This window comes from Catharus ustulatus, chromosome 2 (assembly GCF_009819885.2).
Source record: "Catharus ustulatus isolate bCatUst1 chromosome 2, bCatUst1.pri.v2, whole genome shotgun sequence".
Lineage (NCBI taxonomy): Eukaryota > Metazoa > Chordata > Aves > Passeriformes > Turdidae > Catharus > Catharus ustulatus.
Genome location: NC_046222.1, coordinates 53,675,786 through 53,699,494, shown reverse-complemented (window position 1 = coordinate 53,699,494; position 23,709 = coordinate 53,675,786). Strand labels below are relative to the sequence as shown.

Here is a 23,709-nt window from a genome sequence, read left to right as displayed (position 1 = left end):
TCTTCTCTTCTCTTCTCTTCTCTTCTCTTCTCTTCTCTTCTCTTCTCTTCTCTTCTCTTCTCTTCTCTTCTCTTCTCTTCTCTTCTCTTCTCTTCTCCTCTCCTCTCCTCTCTTCTCCTCTCCTCTCCTCTCTTCTCTTCCTCTTCTCTTCTCTCTTCTCTTTTTTCTTTTCTTCCTTTCCGTGTGTATCTCTTTTTTCCTTTTATGTCTGCTGGTGACCAAACAGGGCTGACTGAAACCTACACTCTCCTTGCTTCTGAAACTGAGTGGCCTCGTCCATACTACCACTGCAAGTGACTCCTGATTTGAGCAATCCCCCAGAGCATGCCTACAAGTGTGATACTGTACAGACCAGAACTCTGCCAGAACTGGGTTAAAAATTAAACAGCAGTTCAGCTCATGCCCTGCTTGGCTCAACAGTATAGAAGTCATGCAAGGAAACGTGGCAGAACCTTAAGTATCAACTACAGATCTTTAAAACCCTCTGCTCAGCTGCTCTCCAACCCCAGTGACTGAAGGGGAGGTGTGTGAAGCCCTCAGCCCATGCTTCCATCTGGAAGGTGCCCAAAATCTATATTTTGCCTCTGGACATACCTGAGAATAGCTTGGTCCTACCTGTCATGAGCCTGGTTGCTCATTTTCTGCTTAAGACTCTGAATTCAGATCTGGTACAGACAGTGACAGACAGTGACCTGCCCTCCACTAGTCAATATGACCCAGAGGAGCTTGGATGCCCTCCCAGGCAACTTGCTCTGCTTTACAAGGCACAATCAATTTGTTTGTTGCACCAGACACAGAGAAGGGAAGTGAATATGACCCCACAGTAAGTGGTGAGATATCCACACATGGGTGAAGAAATCTCCAACCAATTAACATCTCTAAATAATATTTAAAAATTTTATACTACAGCTCTATTTACTCTAATCAACCCTAAATGGTGCTTGGGGGAAAAAATATTAGCAAACAGGGCTGTGAATCCCAAATAAATATCCTTTCCCAAAGGAAAATTAAAAAATGAATTTTAAAAAATGTACAGAGCTTGTCTACAGCATGCAGTATCATAATGGACACCTACATCAGCACTTCAAGTGAAATCATTTACACTTTTGAGCAAATCTCCCTCATTATGCTTCAGTTCACATGACACAGTGGACTCAGAATGCATGGCCTGGGTTCCTTTGGGGTGAAATTAATCCAGAAATGGGAATACATACAGTGTGGACACCTGGCCCTCAACACCAATTCTTTTTCACTGTACAGGTTTGTACCAACTAGGCTGCACTTACTTGTTAAAGTAGATGCAGAAATAAGCAGTTCTGTCTGAACCAGTGCACACACACAACGAAGCACAGATACTGGCAAGATCTAGCAAGTAGCAAAATCCCAGTTATGTGGCCCTGTGTCTAAATTAATCATCCTTGCTTCTCAGTGTTACAGGTCCAGTGTCATTTTACTGTCCCTTCAACACTGGAGTAAATTTCATGGTAAATACCTCAAAAATCTTCATATTACAGTGCTTCATTTCACTGGATGGGCATATCTACATCTCTGAGAGAAAGCTAGTGCCTTTGTGTTTGGTTTTTAATGCTGTCCAACAGTTCTGCTCACAGACAGCATGATGCCTTTTTTTTATTTTTCTCAGCTAAATTCCCCAAGGTATTACATAGAGAACTTTGGTATTTACATTGGATTCTGCAGATTTTAACAACAGAACATTTGGGTGCAATACTTTCCATTTTAATGATACCAAAGTCTCTTCTACAAACCCAATCTGTCTCTGCTTTCTTTGTTCCTTTTTTTACTATTAAAGGATTAGACAAGTGCCAGTATCTTATGACAAGTCCATCATACCATTGTTGCTGTTATTATTATTTATTGAGTGATACAATTATACAAAAGACACTTTGTAAATTGAGATTGTTTCCAGCCAGCTATGATTAAAAGACAGATGCATGTATGTATTTCCAGCAATTTAAATTCTAAGCAGAAATAGGGGTAACTGGACTATGACCCCTTCATGAAGATGAGCTTTTCATCTGACTTTATACAACATTAGTTACTGTTTTGCTTCCATCCTTTTATTTTGGATCCACAGGCTCAGGTATTTATTCACCTTTTAATTTATTTGCAATAATTAGGTTTCTGAAATAGCAGATGAAGCCAATTTGGGAGTCCTCTGCATCTTCATTACTGCTGAGAATAAAATGCAGGCAATTTTTTCTCATTCACCATATGAAAATGGCAATGTAATACAATGTCTATTTCGTCTGAACTAATAGATAAAATAATACTTTTTAAACCAAGAACAGTAAACCGTCGACAAGTAAATCACTTAATTAATTGTAAATTTAGAAATTAAAAGACAATGAAAGTGGAAATGGGAACCCCAACAACTTATTGGCGACTACTAGGATTGAAAAAAATGTTTTTCTAGAAGGAAATGGGAAAACATCAAATAAGTCATCTAAGGGGGTTTATTTCTCTTACTGCTTGGAAAAAATAATAGGCTAACAAATTATTTTTACTATATATCCTCAACCATTCAGTTCTCCTTTAACTGATGTAAATTCAAATTACTGTGATTGATGCCCACAACTGCACAAATGTAAAATTTGTGCAAGGGTGAGACGCAGAATGAAAAGGTTCCAATATTTCATTTTAAAATGTACTATTTCAGCCTTATGGGTTTTTTCAGGAGAATTCCTATTGCATAGTATTTACCTTCCTATATATATATTCCTATGTTTAGTACATATGCATTCAGATAAGGAAAACAGTTATTAATATATAACACAGAAAATTCTCCTAAGGCTACTGAGAATATAGTTTACATCTTGCACTTCGTCCTACCAAAGACAGTAGAAATTTTCCTACTGACTTCAAGGACAGCAGCATCAAGCTCACCAAACACTATCTGCAGATAAGAGAGTTCTTCAAGGAAAAAAAAATAAACCCAGGAAAGAGATCTGAAGTCTCATTTCACAAATGCCAAGATGAATGCTAAACACAAAAAGCAGTTTTTTAGCCTGGTGCCTCAACACACCTCTGTAGGCTATATGGAAGTATGATTTTTTTCAAGTATGTATTAATACAAAGTAAATCCTACCTTTTAAAGTTTCCATAATGAACTTCTTGAGATAGTAAATATATTTGGCATCATCTTTCTTGGTGGTACCAGAAACAAACCAGCTGTTCTCCACAATGAATATTTGGGGGCTGTTATATTCACTGTTTATCCAGTAAAGGAGCTGCCTCAGGCTTATTGATTCCAACTGCTGGAATTTCATGTGGGAGTCCAAAAGCTGGAAACTCAGGGTAGCTCCAAAAGAAAGTGCAAAAAAGTCTGCTGTTCCCTTGATATATTTCTTTTCAGCCTCACTGAATTCAGGCAACAGAGACGAGAGGTTGCTCCTCATGCTGTCTGGATAGTCACCATCAATAAATATGGGCTTAGCAAACCAGCCAAGTACGAAATCAAGGGATTTTTGGCATTCTTTGATGTTCTTTTCAGTCATACGCTGGGGTTTTATCCAGTGGGAGCTAAGGGCAATGGACACTTTTCCTCTTTGAGTTGGACGGAAATGGTCATTGTAGAGATGCCAGACCTTAGCATGGGCCTGTTGAAAAAAGAAAGGCTGTAATTAATGGACCCAAAATCCATTTTAAGTAACACAATTATTCTCAAGTACTGGGGCTCAGTCTTATTCATTCATCGATAGTTTACAAAATTAACTCTTAATACCATATTAATACCACATATCAACCAGAAATTGCTACTTGGTTGGAGAAAAGAGCATCTCCGTTTTCCATGAGATACTATTACAGGGACTGAACATGCTTCTGGCTTTATTTACTATTATTGAGTTCAGATGTACCAGTATTTACAAAAATGAAAATGCATTTAACCAAAAATGCTTCAAAAAAGATTGTCATTATAGGAATATCACTTTATCTACAGATTCGTGGATATATGAAGAAGAGTCTTAAGAACTGCCCCAAACTCTGAAACAGTACAAAACAAAGAAACACCTTTAAACTTAATACTCTTTTGAATCAGAACACACAATATAGGAATATATAGCTACCTATCTGGACTTTAGAAAGTCTGGTGAAAAAAATTGCAACAGGTCCTCAAAAATTATACCAATAATTCAATTTAATATACTAAAATTTACTATTTACACCTAGCATCAGAATTTAAGCACTTGTCTTGGTATAATTTTATCTTTTACTGTAAGAACATATTTTGTACCAAATTTCTTTCCTGAGGTCTTGCAGAGTCAGTTGTAACAGTCTCTTGATGTTCCCTTTGAAAGCTAAATGGATTAAGTTCCTGAAGCCTTGCATTATCTTCAGGTATTACCTTCAAGCTCTTTAACCACTCTCACTGCTCTCCTCTGATTCTCTTCCAATTTGTCATCATTTGTCTTTAACTGCAGAAGCAGAATTGGACATAACACGCCAGTGGCAGCCTTGCCAACAGTAAAAGCAGAGAGAATTTACCATACCATTTCTGCTTATGTGGTCACAGAATTACACTGTGAGCATATGCATATCCAAACTACCATATCTCCATAGCCCTTCATGATCTAAAACATATCTTTTCTTTGAACCTAGCTTATCAAAGAATTTTGACTGTTCTGTGAATCAATATCCCATCTCATGCACTCTACACATTAGCAGAAATTGTAATTTTTTTTTTCTAGGTCATTGATAAAAAGGTAAAAATATGAGATTTGACAACACAAAGGTGGAAAGTGGGCAATACAACAGAGTTCTGTGTAACCCTCCAGAAGGACCTTGAGAGGCTGGAGAGATGTGCAGAGAAGAACTGTCTGAAGTTCCAGAAAGGCAAATGTAGGGTCCTGCACCAAATATACCTATGTCCCAGGACAAGCTGGGGGAAATCTGCTGGAAAGCAGCTGTGCAGAGAAGGACCTGGGCATCCTGGTGGACAACAAGCTGTCCCTGAGCCAGCAGTGCCCTTGTGGCCAAGGAGGCCAGTGGCATCCTGGGGTGGATTAGGATGGGAGACCACTGCCAGCAGGCCAGGGAAGGGCATCCTGCCCCTTTACTCAGGCCTGGTGAGGCACATCTGGAGTGCTGTGTCCAGTTCTGGGCTCCTCAGGATGAGAGAGACATGGAGGTCCTGGAAAGAGTCCAGTGGAGAAGAGCAAGGATGCCTGGGGGACTGGAGCATCTCTCTTACAAGGCAAAGCTGAGGCAGCTGGGCCTGTTCCACCCTGAGAAGAGATGACTGAGAGGGGACATCGTCAGTGCCTGTAAGCATCCACAGGAGAGTGCCACGAGGATGGATCCAGGCTCTGCTCAGCAGTGCTGAGCTATAGGACAACAGGCAACGGGCAGAAACTGATGCACAGGAAGTTCCACCTGAATATAAGGAAGAACTTTTTTATTGTAGAAATCACCAAGCACTGGAATAGGCTGCCCAGAGGGGTTGTGGAGTTTCTCTCACTGGAGATATTCAAGAACTGTCTAGATACAATTCTGTGCAATGTGATCCAGCATGACTCTGCTTGAGCAGGGAGGTTGGACCAGACGAACCACTGTGGTCTTTTCTTGCCTGATCCATTCTGTGATTTTGTAATTCTGAGATCCACTCATTAGAATAAAAACCTACCTAATAACTCTACTAACAGTTTACATTTTCATTTTGAGACTCATCACTCAGTATTTGTTCACATGTGCTGCAATGACATGAACGTCCACTTTCGCCATACAGAGTCACTGACCAAATGAACATATATCAAAATGTCACATGCATTTTTAGTCCTCCCTGAAATATAAATCATATAGAAAGCCTTTTAATTCCACTCCATGTAGTTGGCATGTTGGCAAATTTTATCATTAATTTACTGATAGCTGCTGTTTAGGGTTTTATTTTCATATACTCTTACCATGTAAGCTTTGAAGTACAATCACTTCTAGTTGCCAGCATTACTAGGAATATAATTTTTTACATCAACATTGTTATTTACCCAGCAAAATAGTAAATTCTACCATTTTACTTCTTTAGCAGAGTTTTAAGTATCACTGCTGGGAGGAAGACTACTGGAAGTGAAGGACAACTAAAGGCAAGGCCAATAACCCCTGCTGCCTTTGAGTATATAAAACATCTGCACAGATCTGACACAGGCCCTACAAGAGACTAGACCCATACACTTTCAGAGCGGTCACCAAAACCCAAAAAGAACAGTCTCAGAAACTGTGAATCACAGTCCACACCTATGTGCATGTTTCTGAATCAAGGTTTCAGTTGCAGACTTCAGTGTAGATGCTCTCATTTATAATACATCAATAGCTCCAATAAACATGATGCAGCCTGACCATCTGTCCATATTAATACAAGGGGTTTTGATGAGAAACTATAGTAAACACTTCAAAATCTCATGCCAAAAATGAGAGCTGACCTAAGTACAGACTTTGTTTTACTTCACACCGAAACTCTGTTATGGTCAGGAAAGAACAAAAGACATTACACATCAGGACCAACACCCAACACTTAAAATACGACTTTTAAAATGCCATTGGGAACAAATTTGTCACTACTTGCAAACTAAAATTTGCACACCCAAATTTTCTCTCATAAAGGGGCCGAATATTCTTCCTCTGTTAGACACGACTCATCTCCAGTTTACCATCTCAAATGTTAATATACCATCATGCACACTCTCAAACACATAATTTCATCTCTATCAGCTTCATTTGCAAGGATGCTGCCCATCTGCAGAACACCTTGAGGACTGTGGCCCTCAGAACTCTTTGCCCTCCCTGTTTCCTATCAGTGGAGAGAGATCTTCCAGCATTTTAGTAGCTTTGGATCTACCATGCAGAAAAGACAAAAATAATTCCACAGATTACCCCACTACATGCATAACAAGGTGCTGTTTACTCTCTCACTGCAACGAAAAACAATGAAGTGTAGTAACACGGGATTATCTCACTCAACTTTACTTTCTAAGTCACCTGGTCTGTCTCCACAGAAAATGAGAAGACTGTTGTCTAAGTTATAAAGTGTGACTCACTCTTTATAAATCCATCTCTCTCCACTGATGACAGACAAAACATGTTATTCAGTTTAGACACAACATATTCTATAAGCAGATGAAAAGTGGCAAGAAGAACCCCACTTAAATGTCTACCCTCCAGAGTGTGCATGAAAGTGGAATTATATTATTTCCACTTAAAAAATGCTAAACATAGAAAACAGTGCATTATAGTCCCCAGGCTCTGTGGATGTAGATTAATGAAGCAGTCAAAACTGCATATAAAGCTGGAGAAGCCAGTGACAAAGCAGAAAGCCTAGATGGCAATTTGGAAGATAATTCATTTGCCTAAAATTAGGTGATTAATACCGTTTTAGAGACTTCAGAGCAAACTAGACTTCCAGCCCAAATTTCAGCCAGTTTCAGAAAGCTGTGACTCTCCCAATAAACCCTAAATAGCATCTCTTAGCTCCACAGAGACACCTGAGATACTACAGAACACATCAAATGATAATTTGCACCTACAGCTATGTTCAGGCAAATGAATCCTGTTTCTAGGGTGGGAATCTTTTTGAGCTGAAGACACCTTATATTTCACTGTCCACATGTGAGCCCAAGCTCCCACTACAGCCAGTGGAGATTTCTGGCTCCACCAGCTGCCTCAACACAGGCAACTAGTTGCCACTTGAGAATAATGAAGACTCAGGTCATACCTGTCATTTCCATGCAGGAGACCTGAACAGCCTGAGAAGGGTCAAACACATTTCCAAGGCAGAAAAAAACCCTGCAATGTCATAGCATGGGCTAGGTCCTACCAAAGTCCTCCAGTGAGAGCAGAAGTAATTCAACACACAAGCTTCATAATCTGACAAAGTCCTACTGTGTCACAGATTGTCCACTCTGTGGCAAGACAGATCTATATAGTCCAAGAATCACTATGTGAAGACAATTTAGTAATACAAAGACATTTGTTTGCCTGACTACTCCTCTAAATTACATGATCATTAAGATCTTCCTGAGCCTGGCACTGATGTGGATCATTCTGCAAGTTCTCAGTATTTACATCTGTCATCATGCACAGCCTCCACAAGAGCAAATCAAGAATTTTAATTGGGAACATCACAATTCCATAGTTTGTGTTCATTCCTCCAGAACAAGTTCTCTCAATTTTAAGTTCTGTGTTTTCTGAACCAGTAATAATACCATTCACTTCACAAATAAATTGCACTAATGCCTTGTTCTCCACCCTCAGATGAATTACCTTTGCCTATTAACTGTATTTTGCATATTATTGAAACTGAATTGGAAAGTGTTACTGTACGTGGCACTGGTGAGGTGACACCTCAAGCTCTGTGTCCAGTTCTGGGCCCTTCACTACAAGGACACTGAGGTGCTGGAGCATATCCAGAGAAGGGCAAGGGAGCTCACAGAGGGTCTGGAGCACAAGTCTGATGAGGAGCAACTGAGGGAGCTGTTTAGCCTGGAGAAACTGAGGCACAGGGAGAATCTTATCATTCATTACAACCACTTAAAATGAGGGTGTAGCCAGGTGGGGGTTGGTCTCTTCTCCCATGAAACAACTGACAGGACAAGAGGAAATGGCCTCAAGTTGCACCAAGAGAGGTTTAGATTGGATAGTGGGGAAAATTTCATCACTGAAAGAAAGAGCTGTCAAGCCCTGCCACAGGCTGCCCAGAGAGGGTGATTTTTTCCAAGTTAAATTATTTAGCAATACAAAGAGAAGAGTTAATTGGAAAAGGTGTACAAAGGGGTTATGATTAGTAGAAACTGGGCTGATATACTTCCAACAAAAACATCATTATTCAGTTCCACATCAAAAGCCCTTCTGAAACGGAAATAAATATTTGAATGACATGGGAATGAATGGCATGGGAAAACCTAGTATGTATTAGTCACAACATGCCTTTTACCAGGAAGGGGAAAGTGTGTTTTTTCACCCATATCATCAAAAGTAAGTATTTGAATCAAAATATGCAACACATTTAATGTACTTTTCACCCTTAGATCCTAAGTCAGTTTTACCCACACAGTCTTTGGGTAAACATTCTCTTTCACAATCAAGTTATATTCTTAATACTGAATAACAGATAGAGGTATGTTGAAATTACTTAAGGTTCTTCCCATACTTTCAAACTAGTAAAATAACATCTTCATATATTAAGCAGATGACTTTTATAGATATTAGTTACATAGTTACTCTGTTTTTTCCCAGTTATTCCTTCCCAAATATGTAGTGTTCCTGTTTTATTTTTACAATCTATTAGTCAACATTACCACAGATGATAATTTCAATATTTTTGACCAATCTCAATAACCTTGCAATAGAATTAGGCTCTGTAAATGGTACATAGAACATCAAGTGAACATTTTTCAGTCTACAACCACTCCATGTAAAATTTGCTAGAATTACAGCTCTAAGTATTGATCACGCATATGAACTACACTCTTTGTTCCAGTTCCTTTCTCAATATACATTAGTCAGTGCTTTTCACACTGTGCTGGTTATTGGAACATTCTGATGCCTCATGAACATGAATGAATTTATAGCAGCCACACATTAAGCACAAAGCAATATCATTCCTATTTTAAGAATTGGGAACAGAGATATTACAATATGCACAGAAAAAGAAAAATTAAACTAGATATCCCAAGTTGTAGACCAGGTATTAACTCCAGAATAAGTGACTCTATTTAATGTGATACTTACCTTTACAGAAAAAATACCCAAAAAAAGCATTAAGTATTTGCGGCTAGACACAGTGGCTATATAGAATACCATTTTTCCTCATCATAGGCAAAATAGAGCTTTGCTTGCATGAAAACAAAAGGGTGAAGGAAGCCTGAAAGCATGAAGCTACGCCACAGGCATCAGGATGCATTGCAAGTACTCCAAAAATATTAGCAGAAGGGGAAAAAAACAAACTCGAAAGATAAGAAAGCAGGTAAGAGTTATTTTTACAGTTTGCTATTGAATTTTAGAGTAGATGAAAGTCTTGGAAGGCTTTTACTTTCACACACTGTATGCACAGCCATAATGAACATTATCAAGTATGCAGCAGGGAGAGACAGTGACCGCAGCGTGATAGAAAGAAACAAAAAACCCTTGATCCCACTGTGTCAGATGGCTGCTGCAGGAAACCTCTCCTTTGAAGTACAGAAATCTGAGATGTCATGGCACAAGCCCAGAGTTAAACCTCCCTCAGGCTCACCTTGTTTTGAAAGGCCACCCACTGGGCCAGCATCCTGTGGCATGGTAGCCAGAGAGAAGCAGCTGGACTGCACAGAGCACTCTGCCAACCCCACCGACACCATCAGAGGCTGTGCAAACACAGGACACACTCTTGGGCAGGGACTCATCCCATGTTTGCCATCACCTGCATCTGAAGTACTTCTCATGCAGTGCAGGCAGGGATATCTCTGGGCCACAATTCACTCAAGCCATTTTTAATGCCCAGACAAGAGTGAGATGACAAAGTGCCTGTTTCACTCCACTCATCACACAGACAGGCTGGCACAACCACTGGAGTCGACATCCTGTCCAAATAAACTAAAGCACCAAGAGACAAGTGGGCTGGGAAAGCAGTTTCAAGTCTCCTGAGATGAAAACAGTCTCTGAAAATATAAAGGTCATCTGGAAAAGAATTAAGCAGCATTTGACTTTGTGAAGCAATGGGAGACAAGATAAAAATAGCTTTATTTCTGACAAGTGCTTCTGAGACACTTGATGTGTTTAATCATTTTCCGTTACCTCTGACAGAAAAGATTAATTACGGAACTGCACCAAAATAGTTCAAGGAATGTTGTGACCCATGTGAATATTAAAGATATGAGAGATTCTTAAACAGAGTACAAAAAGAAGATAAAAGTACAGTGCAGAACTATTGAGTGATTTAGAGACAATCTTGCAGTACTGGAGTGAACTAAAATAGTCACAGATAAAAGACTTGAAATCTGGGACACGATGCTCAGACAGTATTTAGGGGAAGACCAAGATAAAATCATTACCATCAAAATTGCTTTTGGTGTGTTAGAGATACATAAACATACAAAAGCTCCAGTACTGAGAATGACCTGCAAAGTCCTCTACCAAAACATGAAGCTCTTGGAAGACAGGCCAGGCTCCAATCATCATGACCATACTCAAGTACACAGAATATAGACACAAGGGAAAACACATGAAGAACTTAGTTGTAATCCAGAAAAGCAAGCACACAGAACTACACAAGCTCTAGTAAACAGCACAAGCCAAGAAAACACCACTTTTCAGGAGCTGCTATTTGTCAGACACATGAACAAGCAGGATAAAAAAAGCACCATGACTTTGGGCAAACACCTAATGGGAATGATGGTAACACTTTTGACAACTGAATACACCATTAGCCAGGAAAAAAAATGGAACACTGGTGGATTTTAAGCCACATTCTGGTTGGAAAGAATGATACTAGAATCAGCAGCGAGAAAAAATGAGAAAAACTTTCATAAAACTCGCACAAAAATGATGTATCAAAAACATATATAGAATATGCAATAGTACTAAAGCAATGCCCCATTAGAGCACTGAGAGTAAATGAATGCTAAAAACCAAAACTCCCAGTCGTTGTAATAGTACTGTCAAGGAGAAGGGATCCACCATTAAGACTTCAAACCTGTGGTTTCACAAACATTTGTACAAACTGGATTGAAAAAAAGAGTAAAAACCAGAAGAGGAGGAAGAGGAGGGCTGCCCACAGAAGCTCTCAAACTACACAGCTTTAGAAGCCAAAGCCCCTGGAGTCACAACTCTTCCTTGGGCCAACTGTTGGCCTCCAAAGCAACAGTGAGAAGGACAAACAAAATAAACTTTAGTGACATCAGCCTTAAAAAAAAATAGAAACTATTTTTGGTTAAATGCAGAATCAAAATAACTAAATAAATGTAAAAGACAAACATCTCCAATACCTTTAAGGGCAAAAATTCTGGAAGAGTTGCCTAATGTCAAGCATGTTTCTAGGTTTGATGCATCACTTGGTTTTCTGGTAGATGCATATAGAGAAGCCAAATGCTCATCTGTTCATATTCAGCCCCTCAACATACTTCTCTAAATTTGCTAAGCCAGATGTTTCGCAGGGAGAAAAAAATGTATTTCTGATGGTTTAGTGGAAGCACATGAAAAAAATAGTTTTGAAAAGTCTGAGCAGACAGCAGAAGCTGAAAAAACAAAATAGTACGTTAGAATGAAAAATTTTCTGAGCAAGAGATATACAGGTAAACACAAATAAGACTAAAGTCCATCATCAATATATGTACCCAACAGATAAGAAAGTGACAAAAAGATTTCAGCTTGCTGGTCCTAATCTAACTAGCTAAACCAAAAACACAGCTCAGAAGAAAGTCTACATTTTGGCAGGAATATTATAGAATATAGAACCCAGGTAACTCATTACCACCATCCCTGCATTTACAGAACAGATGCTCTGATGCTCTGGTGTTAATAATTAACCCTGAATCTTATCCTGGGCACACCAGCAGATTAAAAATAAATTGACCCAACTGCTCCTGGAGAGGTACTGGAACATTTTGAGTGCAACTTAATGCTCCCAAAAGACAGACAGAGAGAGATCCCTGTCATGCTATTATTACAAGAACATCAAATGATACTGGAAAATCCATGTTCACAGAGTTGGGAAAGGCTGGCAGACTGGCAGTCAGAAATTATTCCTGAGGTGCATGAATGTGCTGCCCTAAAAAGCTCCAGAAGTTCAACTAGAGATGAATGGGTAGAGGCTTTTCCACAATCAGAGTCTCAAAAGAAAGTAGTCTGCAAGAGTATGGCAAAGTCTTTGAGGCCAGATCATCAACCACAGAATCAGTAAAAATATCGCCAAACCACAGAAAAAAGCTTACAAGAGTAACAGATAGTTGCACAAAGATGAGGCCTTTCTGATGCTCCAATCTGGCCTATCATAAAAGCAGACAGCAGGATTTACTGGGTAATGGCTGGAATCTGAGCAATTAATTCTGTTATACCATAAACCACACCTGTTGTATCAAAAAATGACAGTCTGGCAGAACAGATTTAGCATATGCTGTCTTTGGGATTTTGTTATGAGGGCAAGGATGGAAGAATTTCCCCCTACATTTGCAGGGCAGCAATACCATTTTACAAGCATCTACTGCCTCAGGATTTCACTGTGCTCTAGCTTTATGCAATATTCATATCAATCAAACATGGAAAAATTTATCAGAGGTTGATCAAATCCATGTAATTTCATGAATAAATGATGCATTAACCTGCAGTCAGATTCAAACACCACTGAAAGAGTGAATTATCCAAATATAAGCCATAATTTTGGGAGCTGTTCACTTCTAAGTCAACTGATGAACAGGTCAAGCGGTACATGAAAGCGAAAAATATTTAGGAACAGACTAACAACCTTAGAAAGATGAATGAGAAAAATTAGTAAGAAGCTCCTTGCTCTACAAGTTCACATAAGATGCAATGTTTTGTAAGTTTTATTCTTCCCCAGAATTCTGTATCGGTGTTTGCAGACACAATTAAGCCCTTAACCAAGGTTTTAAGGAAGGTGCAGGAATGGGAGTGGAGATCAGGACAAAACCTCAGATCTCATAAAAAAAAGATCTCAGCAGCATTCAAAAAGGCTGGCATAGATAGCCACACGGGATGCTGTTCCAGCACAGCCATTTCATTTATACTTTGTCATCCTCTCCGGAAGCAGTAGAGATTATGTTATTGCAAAACCAAAGGAAGTCAGTCAGTTCACTGTACAAAAAGGTACACATGGTGCTCCTGGGAGACTCAGCGCCGTGACTCAGAAATTACAGACTGGGTGAAAGGTGCAATCACTAAGCTCAGCACATTTAAGTGTATGAACAGTGTGGGCTCGGCAGAAGAGTGAACTGCAAGAACAGGTGGTCTCCAGAGCATATCATGGGGCTCTCACCCAATTTATTCACATGAAAAGTCACTTTAAAGAGGCTAGAACGAGAGAAAGGTAGGTCCCTCTGGGAGAAGGTATTAAGCAACTGCTACAGAATTATTTAATTTGTACTACAATAAATGTTTCTAGAAGATAAACTGGATCCTCTTTCTTTTCAGCACTCCAAGATATCAGTTCCACAGTTGCAAATATAAAATGGAAGATCCTTAATCAGTCTCACCACAGAAAGGTACTGCAGTGCCCAGGTACATCAAATGGTTTCAGAAGGTATTTCCCGATAAATGCACTGGTGGATAGCTTTTCCTACTATGAGTTCTTCTGTGAGAAAAAAACAAACAACTAGACATCAACAGTAAAGGAACTGGAAGAGTTTCTAGCGGCGGAGGGTACAAATTAATAATATGAAGGCATTCAGCTCAACATAATTGTCATAGGAATTACAAATTCGATCACATAGGAACCAACATATTAGAATAGAGCTCTGTGCTATATATAATACAGGCAAATGAAAACTAGAATGAAGTAGACTAGCTTGAAGCAATTGCTGCAAAATTCTTTTTACACCAAACATTTGGACTGTTCACGCCCAAATCTAGTTCAGTCACTTAACATGACAACCTGTGCTTAGTCTGCTGTAAGCTTAGCCTAAATTTAACCCTTCTGAGATTAGAACTATGCATCAATGACAACAGGCTATAAAATAAGATAGAATGTCCCATTCAGCCCTCCAGATTGATGCAGAAAGCAGCACATCAGGATAAGCAATATAAATTGAAGGTACCAGTTTTCAATTTTCAGACAACTGTTTAGACTACAATTTGACTAGATGTGAATACGCCATTCTTCCTTCTTTTTCCAGTCAGTCTGCAACTGTTTATGTCAGATCCAGCTGCGTTTTCATGCATACTCAACAAAAAGCAACCACTACAGGCTTATCCCATTGTGTGTAACCTGCCTGAAATGTTCTGGTTTGGGCACATGTAATAGAAATGACTGAAGTATTTGATTTCAATCATATACTTTCAAAAGGAATGTTCAATTGCAAAACTCGCTGAAATTATACAGCAAATTAACTTTAATCCAGTAACTTTTGGTGTAGCTTTTGTGTCAATAGGATCTCACAGAGAACCTGCCTAACCAGGACCTGCTGCTACAAAAGAGTATGGATCACCTGCAGATCTCTGTCAAACTTGTAAGCCAGTGTAAATGCTCCTCAGCAGCCACCAAGAAGAGCAGCTGTTCAAATCAAAATTCAGAAGAGGAAAGAGAAATTCCAGTGCAAGGAAAGATGGGGGGGGGGAATGATTAATTAGGAGAAGTGAAACTCTTGGGGTATCACTTTTTTAAATTAGAGCAACAACATGAGTCAAGAGACGGAAGACAAAATGGGGCACCCAGTTTCAGATTGGAAACAAACTTTGGATCTTTGCATTTCTTCAGCAGCAAGGGTGATTTATGTGTATTTATCCAGGTTTTTCTACAAGTTTTTGACTGTACTGCAGTCACAGATTAAACTGGATTCAATTTATACCTCCTTTGATTAGGAAATACATTTAGAATCTCATCCAAAGCATGCTGAAATCATGAAAACACACTTTTGAGGTATGAATAAGTCCCTTTATGCCTGTTTCTAAATGCATGTTTAATGGTAGACATAAAATAGCTTTACTGCAGAGATGAGTGTTAACTCAAAAGTGTACACATAAAAGTTTTCCTGCGTTACTCTTGTAGCTGGTAGAATAAGAACCACGATTTCTAATAAAAGTTGGACTCTTGTAGAACACATAACTGCAACAAACAAAAAGTATTTAAAAGCAAATATCTAATTCTTGCTTTATGAACAAAATCTTCATATTGTTGATTACCTGCTGAAATTAAGCTGTTTTGCCTGTATACAAGAATTTAACTTGTCTGGAGGACGTAATAGTGAGTAAATGTTTAAATGTTGTTGATAAGAAGCTGAATGTTAAAAATTGATATAAAAGTATGAGCTACAGTTGTTTCCTTTTTCAAACCATATTCCATATTTTTATATTAAGCAATATAGGATAGGGGGGTTTTACTACATCAATATACTGCAAGCTCATCCTTTGCAATGAAGAGAAAAATCACAGTGAAACACCTAAAGGAGGTGTGTTATTAGGGCAATGGTTTAATCTAAGCCTCACAGAAAAGGGCATGTGCTGGTTAATACATACAGTATTACAGTCAAGTACATTAGATGCATTAGATGCTTATTATCAAATGAGCATATTTGGTATATTTTTATATATATATATACTTTATAGATATATATACTTTATATATATATATATAAAGTATATACATATATATAAAGTTTATTACTACTCGGAGAGTACTGCCTCCATAACCTCTTCTTTCAGAGATAACTCTGTGTTGCAGGAAAAAAGCAGGAATGAAAGTAGAAGCCTTTCACTTTCAGTAGAAGCCCAATCTACTGAAGACCGGAAGTTATTCCTGTTAATTGTCAATCTTCCTAAGTTCCTGCAAGATGATATTTTCATTGTGGACCCACAATGGATGGCACATAAAAGCATGAAGCATTCTGAGTAAGACTTCAAATGCTTTGTTAAATGATATGGTAAAGAGGAGACAATGATGAGTGATATTACCGTGCTGGAAAAAATTAAAATTGCAGGGAATTTTAACAGAAATACAAGAAATACCTTACTGAAAATAAAAGTCATTACCATATTTATGATTCTGTATCTACTATCTGCCAGGAATTAGGAAAACAGGATTATAAAATTAGGAAGCGCCTCAAGGGTATCAGATTCAATACAGTGCTTCTATGGGCAATATATGACACAGTCCTATTTATAACCTGATTCAGATTCACTTTAGGCTACATATTTCATTCATGCTATCACAGAATCACAAGGTTGGAAGAGACCTCCAAGATCACCAAGTCAAATCCACACCCTAACACCTCGACTAAGGCATGGCAACAAGTGCCACATCCAGTTGTTTTTAAAATACATCCAGGGATGGTGACTCCACCACCTCCCCAGATAAAGCATTCCAATACTTTATTATTCTTTCCATAAAAGACTTTCTTCTAATATCCAACCTATATGTTTTGGCACAGCTTGAGACTGTGTCCTCTGGCTTTGTCAGTGGCTGCCTGGTGGAAGAGACCAACCCTCACCTGACTACAGCCACCTTTCAGGGAGTTGCAGAGAGTGATAAGGTCACTCTCTAGAAGCTGACTACTACTCTCTCTGGAAGATGACTACAGAGTCACACTTCACAAATGGTTTGCTTTTTTCCCCCGACTTTCAAGTTAAATTTATTCATACTCAGTCCAAACAGTTGTTCTTGCAGCAAAACTTTCCCTGCACTTATTTTCCTTCACTTGTTTTTACCACTGATCTATTTATAGACATGAAGTATATCCTCTCCTAGTGTTCTTGCTCAGGTAAATAAGCCATATTCTGGTAAAGTAATTCCTCCTCTCTGCTGGAAAAATCACCTGATACAGACTAGAAACAAATGTGTCTTTGTCACAGTTGGATTATATTCCCATCTGATGGTCATGCTGTGATCAGCAAGTTCTCTTCTTGCAGAAAAAAATTTTACTCTTTCTGTTTCATCTGTTTATTATTTTGATTATCCTTTACACTGGCACTGTTTCCTGAATTTTAGCTCATGCTCTCAATAGTGCAATCGTAGCCTGCATCAAGGTATTGGAGTTAAAATACAGTAATTTCACGAATACAAGCCGCACCAATTTGACCAAAATTTTGATGGAAACCCGGAAGTGCGGCTAATATTCCGGGGCGGCTAATCTATTAACAAAATTCTAAAAGCTGCCAACACGGAAGTGAGAGCCCGCGGCAGCCCCAAGCCAAGCTGGAGCCCGGCCGGCCCCGGCTGAGGTGGGAAAGCCTGGCAGAGGCGGGGCCAGCAGTGTCGGGGGCGGGCGGCAGAGCCTGAGCCAGCAGGGCGGGGGAGCCCGGGAGAACTGGGGCTAGCAGTGCAGGGGAGCATGGCAGAAGCAGGAAGGCCGGCGGGTGGGGCTGCCTGGCAGCGGGGGAAGCCCAGCATAATCGGGGCCAGCAGCGTGGGGGAGCCCGGCGGTGCGGGGGCCTGCAGTGCCGGCCAGGGCGAGGAAACGCGGCGGCGGTGCAGACGGGAGGGGGCGGCCGGCGAGCGTGGTGGCGGCGGCGGCAGCCCTGCCGGCGGGGCGAGCGAAAGCGCCGCTCGCGAAAGCGCCGCCGCGAGCCGCGAACGCGCCGCCGCGAGCCGCGAACCGCGAGCCGCGAAAGCGCCGCCGCGAGCCGCGAACCGCGAGCCGCGAAAGCGCCGCCGCGAAAGCGCCGCCGCGAGCCGCGAGCTGCGAGCGCGCCGCCGCGAGCCACGAGCCGCGAGCCGCGAGCCGCGAGCCGCGAAAGCGCCGCGGGGCGGGCGCGGCACGGGGCGGGCGCGGCGCTCGCGAGGCGCGGCGCGGGGCGAGCGAAAGCGGCAGCGGGGCGGACGGCGAGCCCGGCGGCGGCAGCCCTGCCAGCCGGGCGAGCGAACGCGGCAGCGGGGTGGTGCTGACGGGAGAGGGGGGCCAGCGAGCCCGGCGGCGGCGGCAGCACCAGCCGGCCAGCCCCGCCGAGCCGTGGCGCTGAGCTGGGCCACCCGGTCCCGTCGGCAACCATGAGTGGGCCGAGCCTGCCTGGCCCCGCCCCGAGCCAGTAAAGCCCGCTATGCCGCGATCCTGTTACTAATTGGCCAATTTGTGAAAGCTGCGCACGGATTCTCGCGACGAACGAAAGTGCGGCTAATATTCGGGGTGCGGCTTATCTATTGACAAAGACAGCAACATTGTCGAGGCACCGGGGGTGCGGCTTATAATCCGTGCGGCTTGTATTCGTGAAACTACTGTACATTAAGAAGTTCAGCTGTGAACTGCCCTTTGAGACTGATGCTTCTATTTCCAGGACAACGCACTATGATGTTTGCTTTAGCAATTTCCTAGCTACTGCTGAATATTCTCTTCCTTCTCCACTGAAACAGTAACTCTCCATGAGCCACCATTTCAAGGGTGTTACTGAAAATACAGATTGATTACATTTATCATATTTTATTTTTTTAGAAAATCAGTTATCACAGAAAGTTATCAAATGGGCCTGGCTTGACTTTGATACTGTAAATTCACAGCATTTTACATTCATTGCACCTGCAGTTACCAACATTTATCTAATCCTCACCCTCATTAACCTTTCCTGTCTATGAATCCCAGTGCTCAACATGATCACTTTTCTTGACAGATCTGACAAAAAGCATTTTGGAAGTACAATTTTTTAAACTCTTTTTCTCCCCAGAAAAAGAGTATGTCTCTTGGCTGTATGTCTTTCCTTGTGCTACTTTTTCTTAGGTGACTGGAAGATATCTGTGTTTTGTTTTAAAATAATGAGGTTTTATTTAAGACTGAATGCACATTTTAAAATTTTCTAGGATAGCTAATAAATACTTATTCCATTACTCAATGCGGGGTTCAATAACTTCCTTGCAGAATAGAACTGGGCTCCTAAAGGAGAGATATCTTTCGTTTCCAGACAGAAGGAGACTGTGGCAACTAGCGCATGTTTGCATGTGCATATCAGTTCCAACTAGTGCTAAAAAGACTGTGCTATTTTAAAGGGGTTTTTTGGGGTTTTGGGGGGGGGGCGGTTTATGTTTTTAACAATATTTTACAAAAACTGCTCTCTTTATATTTTGGAAAAAAGCACAAAATGCCTTCAGCATACTCCAGCAGCACAGTGGGTCAACAGCAGATGAGTGGGAAAAAGGAACAAAGAGCTGCAGGATGGAGAAACTCAATGGCCATGACATTTTACATGGGACACCACAGCCATCTGCCTGCTCTGGCTTTGCAGAACCAAACAGGTGTTACTGACCACCCTAGCAGGGGGGAATATCGGCTGCTTTCCTGGGTCAGAAGACTCACCTCCATGCCCAGGAAAACCAGGGGAAAGTATGTGATACAGGTATTCCCCACAGACATGCAGGAGATACCACATGCCTGAACTAGGGGAGACTGAAACAAAATTTGCATTTGATCCAGACCATATGCCAGAGCTCACCCTCTGAGAAGTCACAGGAACAGAAAGCACCTCAAGCTATTTTTTGTACTGCTCCCTTAGTGCTCCCCTCCTCTGTCATCTACTGAACTCCTCCACACTCTAATTAGACTAAGGATAAAAGTCTGTCTACCAAAAGTGTGGGCTTGAGTTTGTCACCACAGGTTTACCTATACCCTACAGACAGAAATGGGACAATTACTGTATTTTTTGGTCATAGAACAAGAGATACCATGCTCACTACTCTCCATTACCTGGAAAAGGAACCTAGGATACCAAGCTCGATGAACACATCCTAAAATTAGATCGAGTGTGACTGCTGCCCCCTGCATTTACTTCCACAGTGTTCAAGGGAGATGGTTGTATTTCATCTAATAGCAAAGCCCATGCATTGCACTTCCTCTCCACCCAGCCATCACAAGCCCTCCCACAGAGCCACTGCACAACCCTGGAGCTGCTGGCCCACCACTTCACATGACATAGCCCTACACTGAAGGATTGCAGACAGCCAAGGACAACTCAGTCCGTGCCTTTTCTCGCTAGTTGTGGTGCAGAGCCAAAGTACATACAGCTCCACCCTGGTCAGCCCAGTGGACAGCTGCCTCAGAGCTGGAGAACAAGTCCTAGTTGCTCTTCCCTCTGGGATCGCTGGGAATGCTGCCAAACCACTTTAAAAGAAGTATCTCTACACTAAACAACATTTTATAATGGTTACTGGAAAGCCAGCTATTGCAAGGCCAAGCAGATGCCAAACTGTGTCTCAGGGCTGATGCAAACACTGCTTGGAAGACCAGCACAATGATGATGTTTCTAAAGTGTGGGACAGCAGTAATTTTCCATACTACAGCCTCACTCAAAGTAAGAAAATGCCCTGCTGCCGACAGCTGTAGTTGGGGGTGGACTTGAACTATGGGTACTTTAACACTGTTTTTTCAGCCAGTGGGTAAGTATCATTTGCTATTGATAATCTTTGCAGGTTGAAGACTGTCCCAGCTGCACCCACAAATTATTTCCAAGCTGTATGGGATACACAAAGATGAGTGCAGGGACTCTGCAGGCTCTGATCTCCACCCAGCTCTCCTATGAGCCCCACAGAGCTTCAAGCTTGCTTGAGAGGTGGTGACCAGCTGACACCAAAACAGATCATTCTGTATGGGCCATATCCAGCCTTGGATAGGTAGACTGGTTTTCCTTGCATATTCTCCTGTGTTTTCAATCTGGATGACACAAGCCGACAAAAAAAATTACTTGCCTATCTGCCAGACTACTCTTCAGTTAAACCATTTCATAGTCAACAAAAGAAATGACAATTTTTTTCACTTAGAACAGGTATTTAGCTGTATCTGAACTGCCATCCTATGATATGGTTGCATTTACAGATACATTTTTTTCAGCATTTATGTCAGCAGTGCCATTCTTCCAGTGCAGAACTGCAGTGGTTTCATTGGCCACACTCCAGAATGACACCCACTTACTAAATATATATATATATGTGACTTACCTTTGCCCTGATGCTCTGGGATGTTGCTTCAAAACCTTCTGCATAGATACTGCTCAAAAAAATAGTGGATTATTCAGGAGTGGGGTCAATAATTAATTTTACCAGAAATATAATGTGGGGATTGAGAATGTACTGTTTTCTTACCGTTGTAGAGAATAACAGAAGAGTAACTTCAAAGGGTGTCCAACCCACCTTGTTATCACTGCAATGCCTTGGGTTTGTATTTGCCTGCAATATTGTAGGTGGTGAGGTAGTGGAACAGGTTGGTCAGAAAAGCTGTGGGTGTGCAATTCCTTTGATCAAGGTCAGGCTAAGCAGGGCTTTGAGCAGAAGGTGTCCCTTCCCATGTATGGAAGTCTAGAGGACAAGCTGTAGACACTCTGATTGTTGTCATTCCTTTTCAACCATGAGAATTCATGAATCTTGGGTGCTCCCTCCCCCTTGAGGGTGGGATGTCACAACATGGCAGAGCGTTTGGAACTAGATGATCTTTACATTTCCTTCCAAAAGAAACCATCCCATGATTTTGTTATTCTATGTTTGTGGCATTATGAGTCAAAAAGACAATTCCAAGATATTCAGCACCAAAAAAACATGCCAAATGTTCCAGACAGTGGGTCACAGGAATAAACCAGGAAAAGCAAAGATATCATCACACTCCTAAACCCTTGCAACAAAAGGCAAATTATTCAGGTAAAATGCCTCAGTGATCCTGGGAGCCTGGCCATGGCACAGAGAAAGGGAAAAAAGAGACCTAACAAAAAACAACACTGTTCCTTGACAATTTAAATTCTTTCCTGACCACAAATCAACAAAATCAGCTCCTACATGCCAGCATCAGTATCTAATCCAGACCAATGCTCACCCCTCCCTCTGGTTTCTACAAACTTATTCCAAATTACCACTAACACAGGAAATGTTACTCTCCATAAGAGTCCAGCTTGGGTAAAGTGAGATCTGACTGGTGTGGTTTAGGATTCCCACCTTTCATGGCTTACTGGTACAATGCTCTTGCTATAACTATTTCACCACCAACCAATTTTGAAGTGGTCTCTATTTCATTATCCCAAGCTGAGCTGTGGAAAAAGGCTGTTTCTGAACTTCCCTATGTTACTACCAGTTTGCTGGTTCTTATGCTCAGAATCAGAATGACAGAATTTGATGCTGCTTTTATTAGAATTTTTCCCCCTTTTAAGCAACTGCCTCCTTCAAATACCACTTTTTACCAGAAATAGGAAAAAGGAGCTGGATAAATGACTGAATAATTACAGTTTCACACAAAAGTGGCACAAGCTGCCCATGTACTAATACAAGACACAGAGTAACCTCTACAGTACAAGAATTCTGTCTCTGTCCTGACAGCCCCATTTTATTTCTTTCATCAAAGAATAAAAAGCATCAATCTGCAGCTTCAATAAGTCAGTCGTATTGCAGCAGGTTAAACAGCAATTTCACAAGGGTAAACTGACCCAGTTTGAAGCAGTGGGCACTCATCCAGTGAAAGAATACAGACGGTAGAGTGTGAAATGACTGACTGACTCACTACATCAAAATGAATTTTTTCAGTATCATATTAAAATGGAAAACCAAGAATTTCTACAGAAAAAAAAAGAATTATTAGTATTTCTTTCCCCTAGTTCTCAACGTTTTCTGGAAAACTGAAGTCTCTCAAATATTTTAATTCCAATGAATCAGCAAATTCTAGTTTCAAAGACTTTAGATCTTTCCAACTTGCTCTAACGACATTATATTACGTTGTGAATTTGGGAGGTATTAGGAAGATTAGAATAAGCTAGCTGATATGACAGGGGGGTATGAAGAAAAAGGGATTTTTTGTCCACCAAGCATATAATTAAGATGCAAAACTGCAGTTGAATCATATGCAGCTCTGTTCCCTGCTCTGCATTATATACTCCAATATTCACTTCTCTCAAAACAAGAGACATGTTCATAGCTGGCAAGGGAAGTAGGATGATAAACTGAGTTCAAGAGCTCCTTGAGTGTATCCAAGGTCTTGCATTTCATATGCAGAGATGCTATTTGAATATGGGAATGCACACTTTCCTCGAGGTAAGAGGAATACATCTGTTCAATTTGCTAATTTACTTAACTGCTTGAAAGTTACAGGGTTCCCCAAAAAGCTAAAGGGA

At 40.9% G+C, this 23,709-nt stretch overlaps 1 protein-coding gene across 1 annotated transcript in view; it reads right to left on the bottom strand.

Annotated features, from left to right (window-relative positions):
• KL (klotho) overlaps nt 1-23,709 on the bottom strand; it is a 44,393-nt gene that overhangs the window by 11,064 nt on the left and 9,620 nt on the right. Inside the window, exon 2 of the mRNA XM_033084340.1 lies at nt 3,107-3,617. Within this exon, the coding sequence (XP_032940231.1) occupies nt 3,107-3,617 (511 nt within the window). The remainder of the gene's footprint in view (nt 1-3,106; nt 3,618-23,709) is intronic.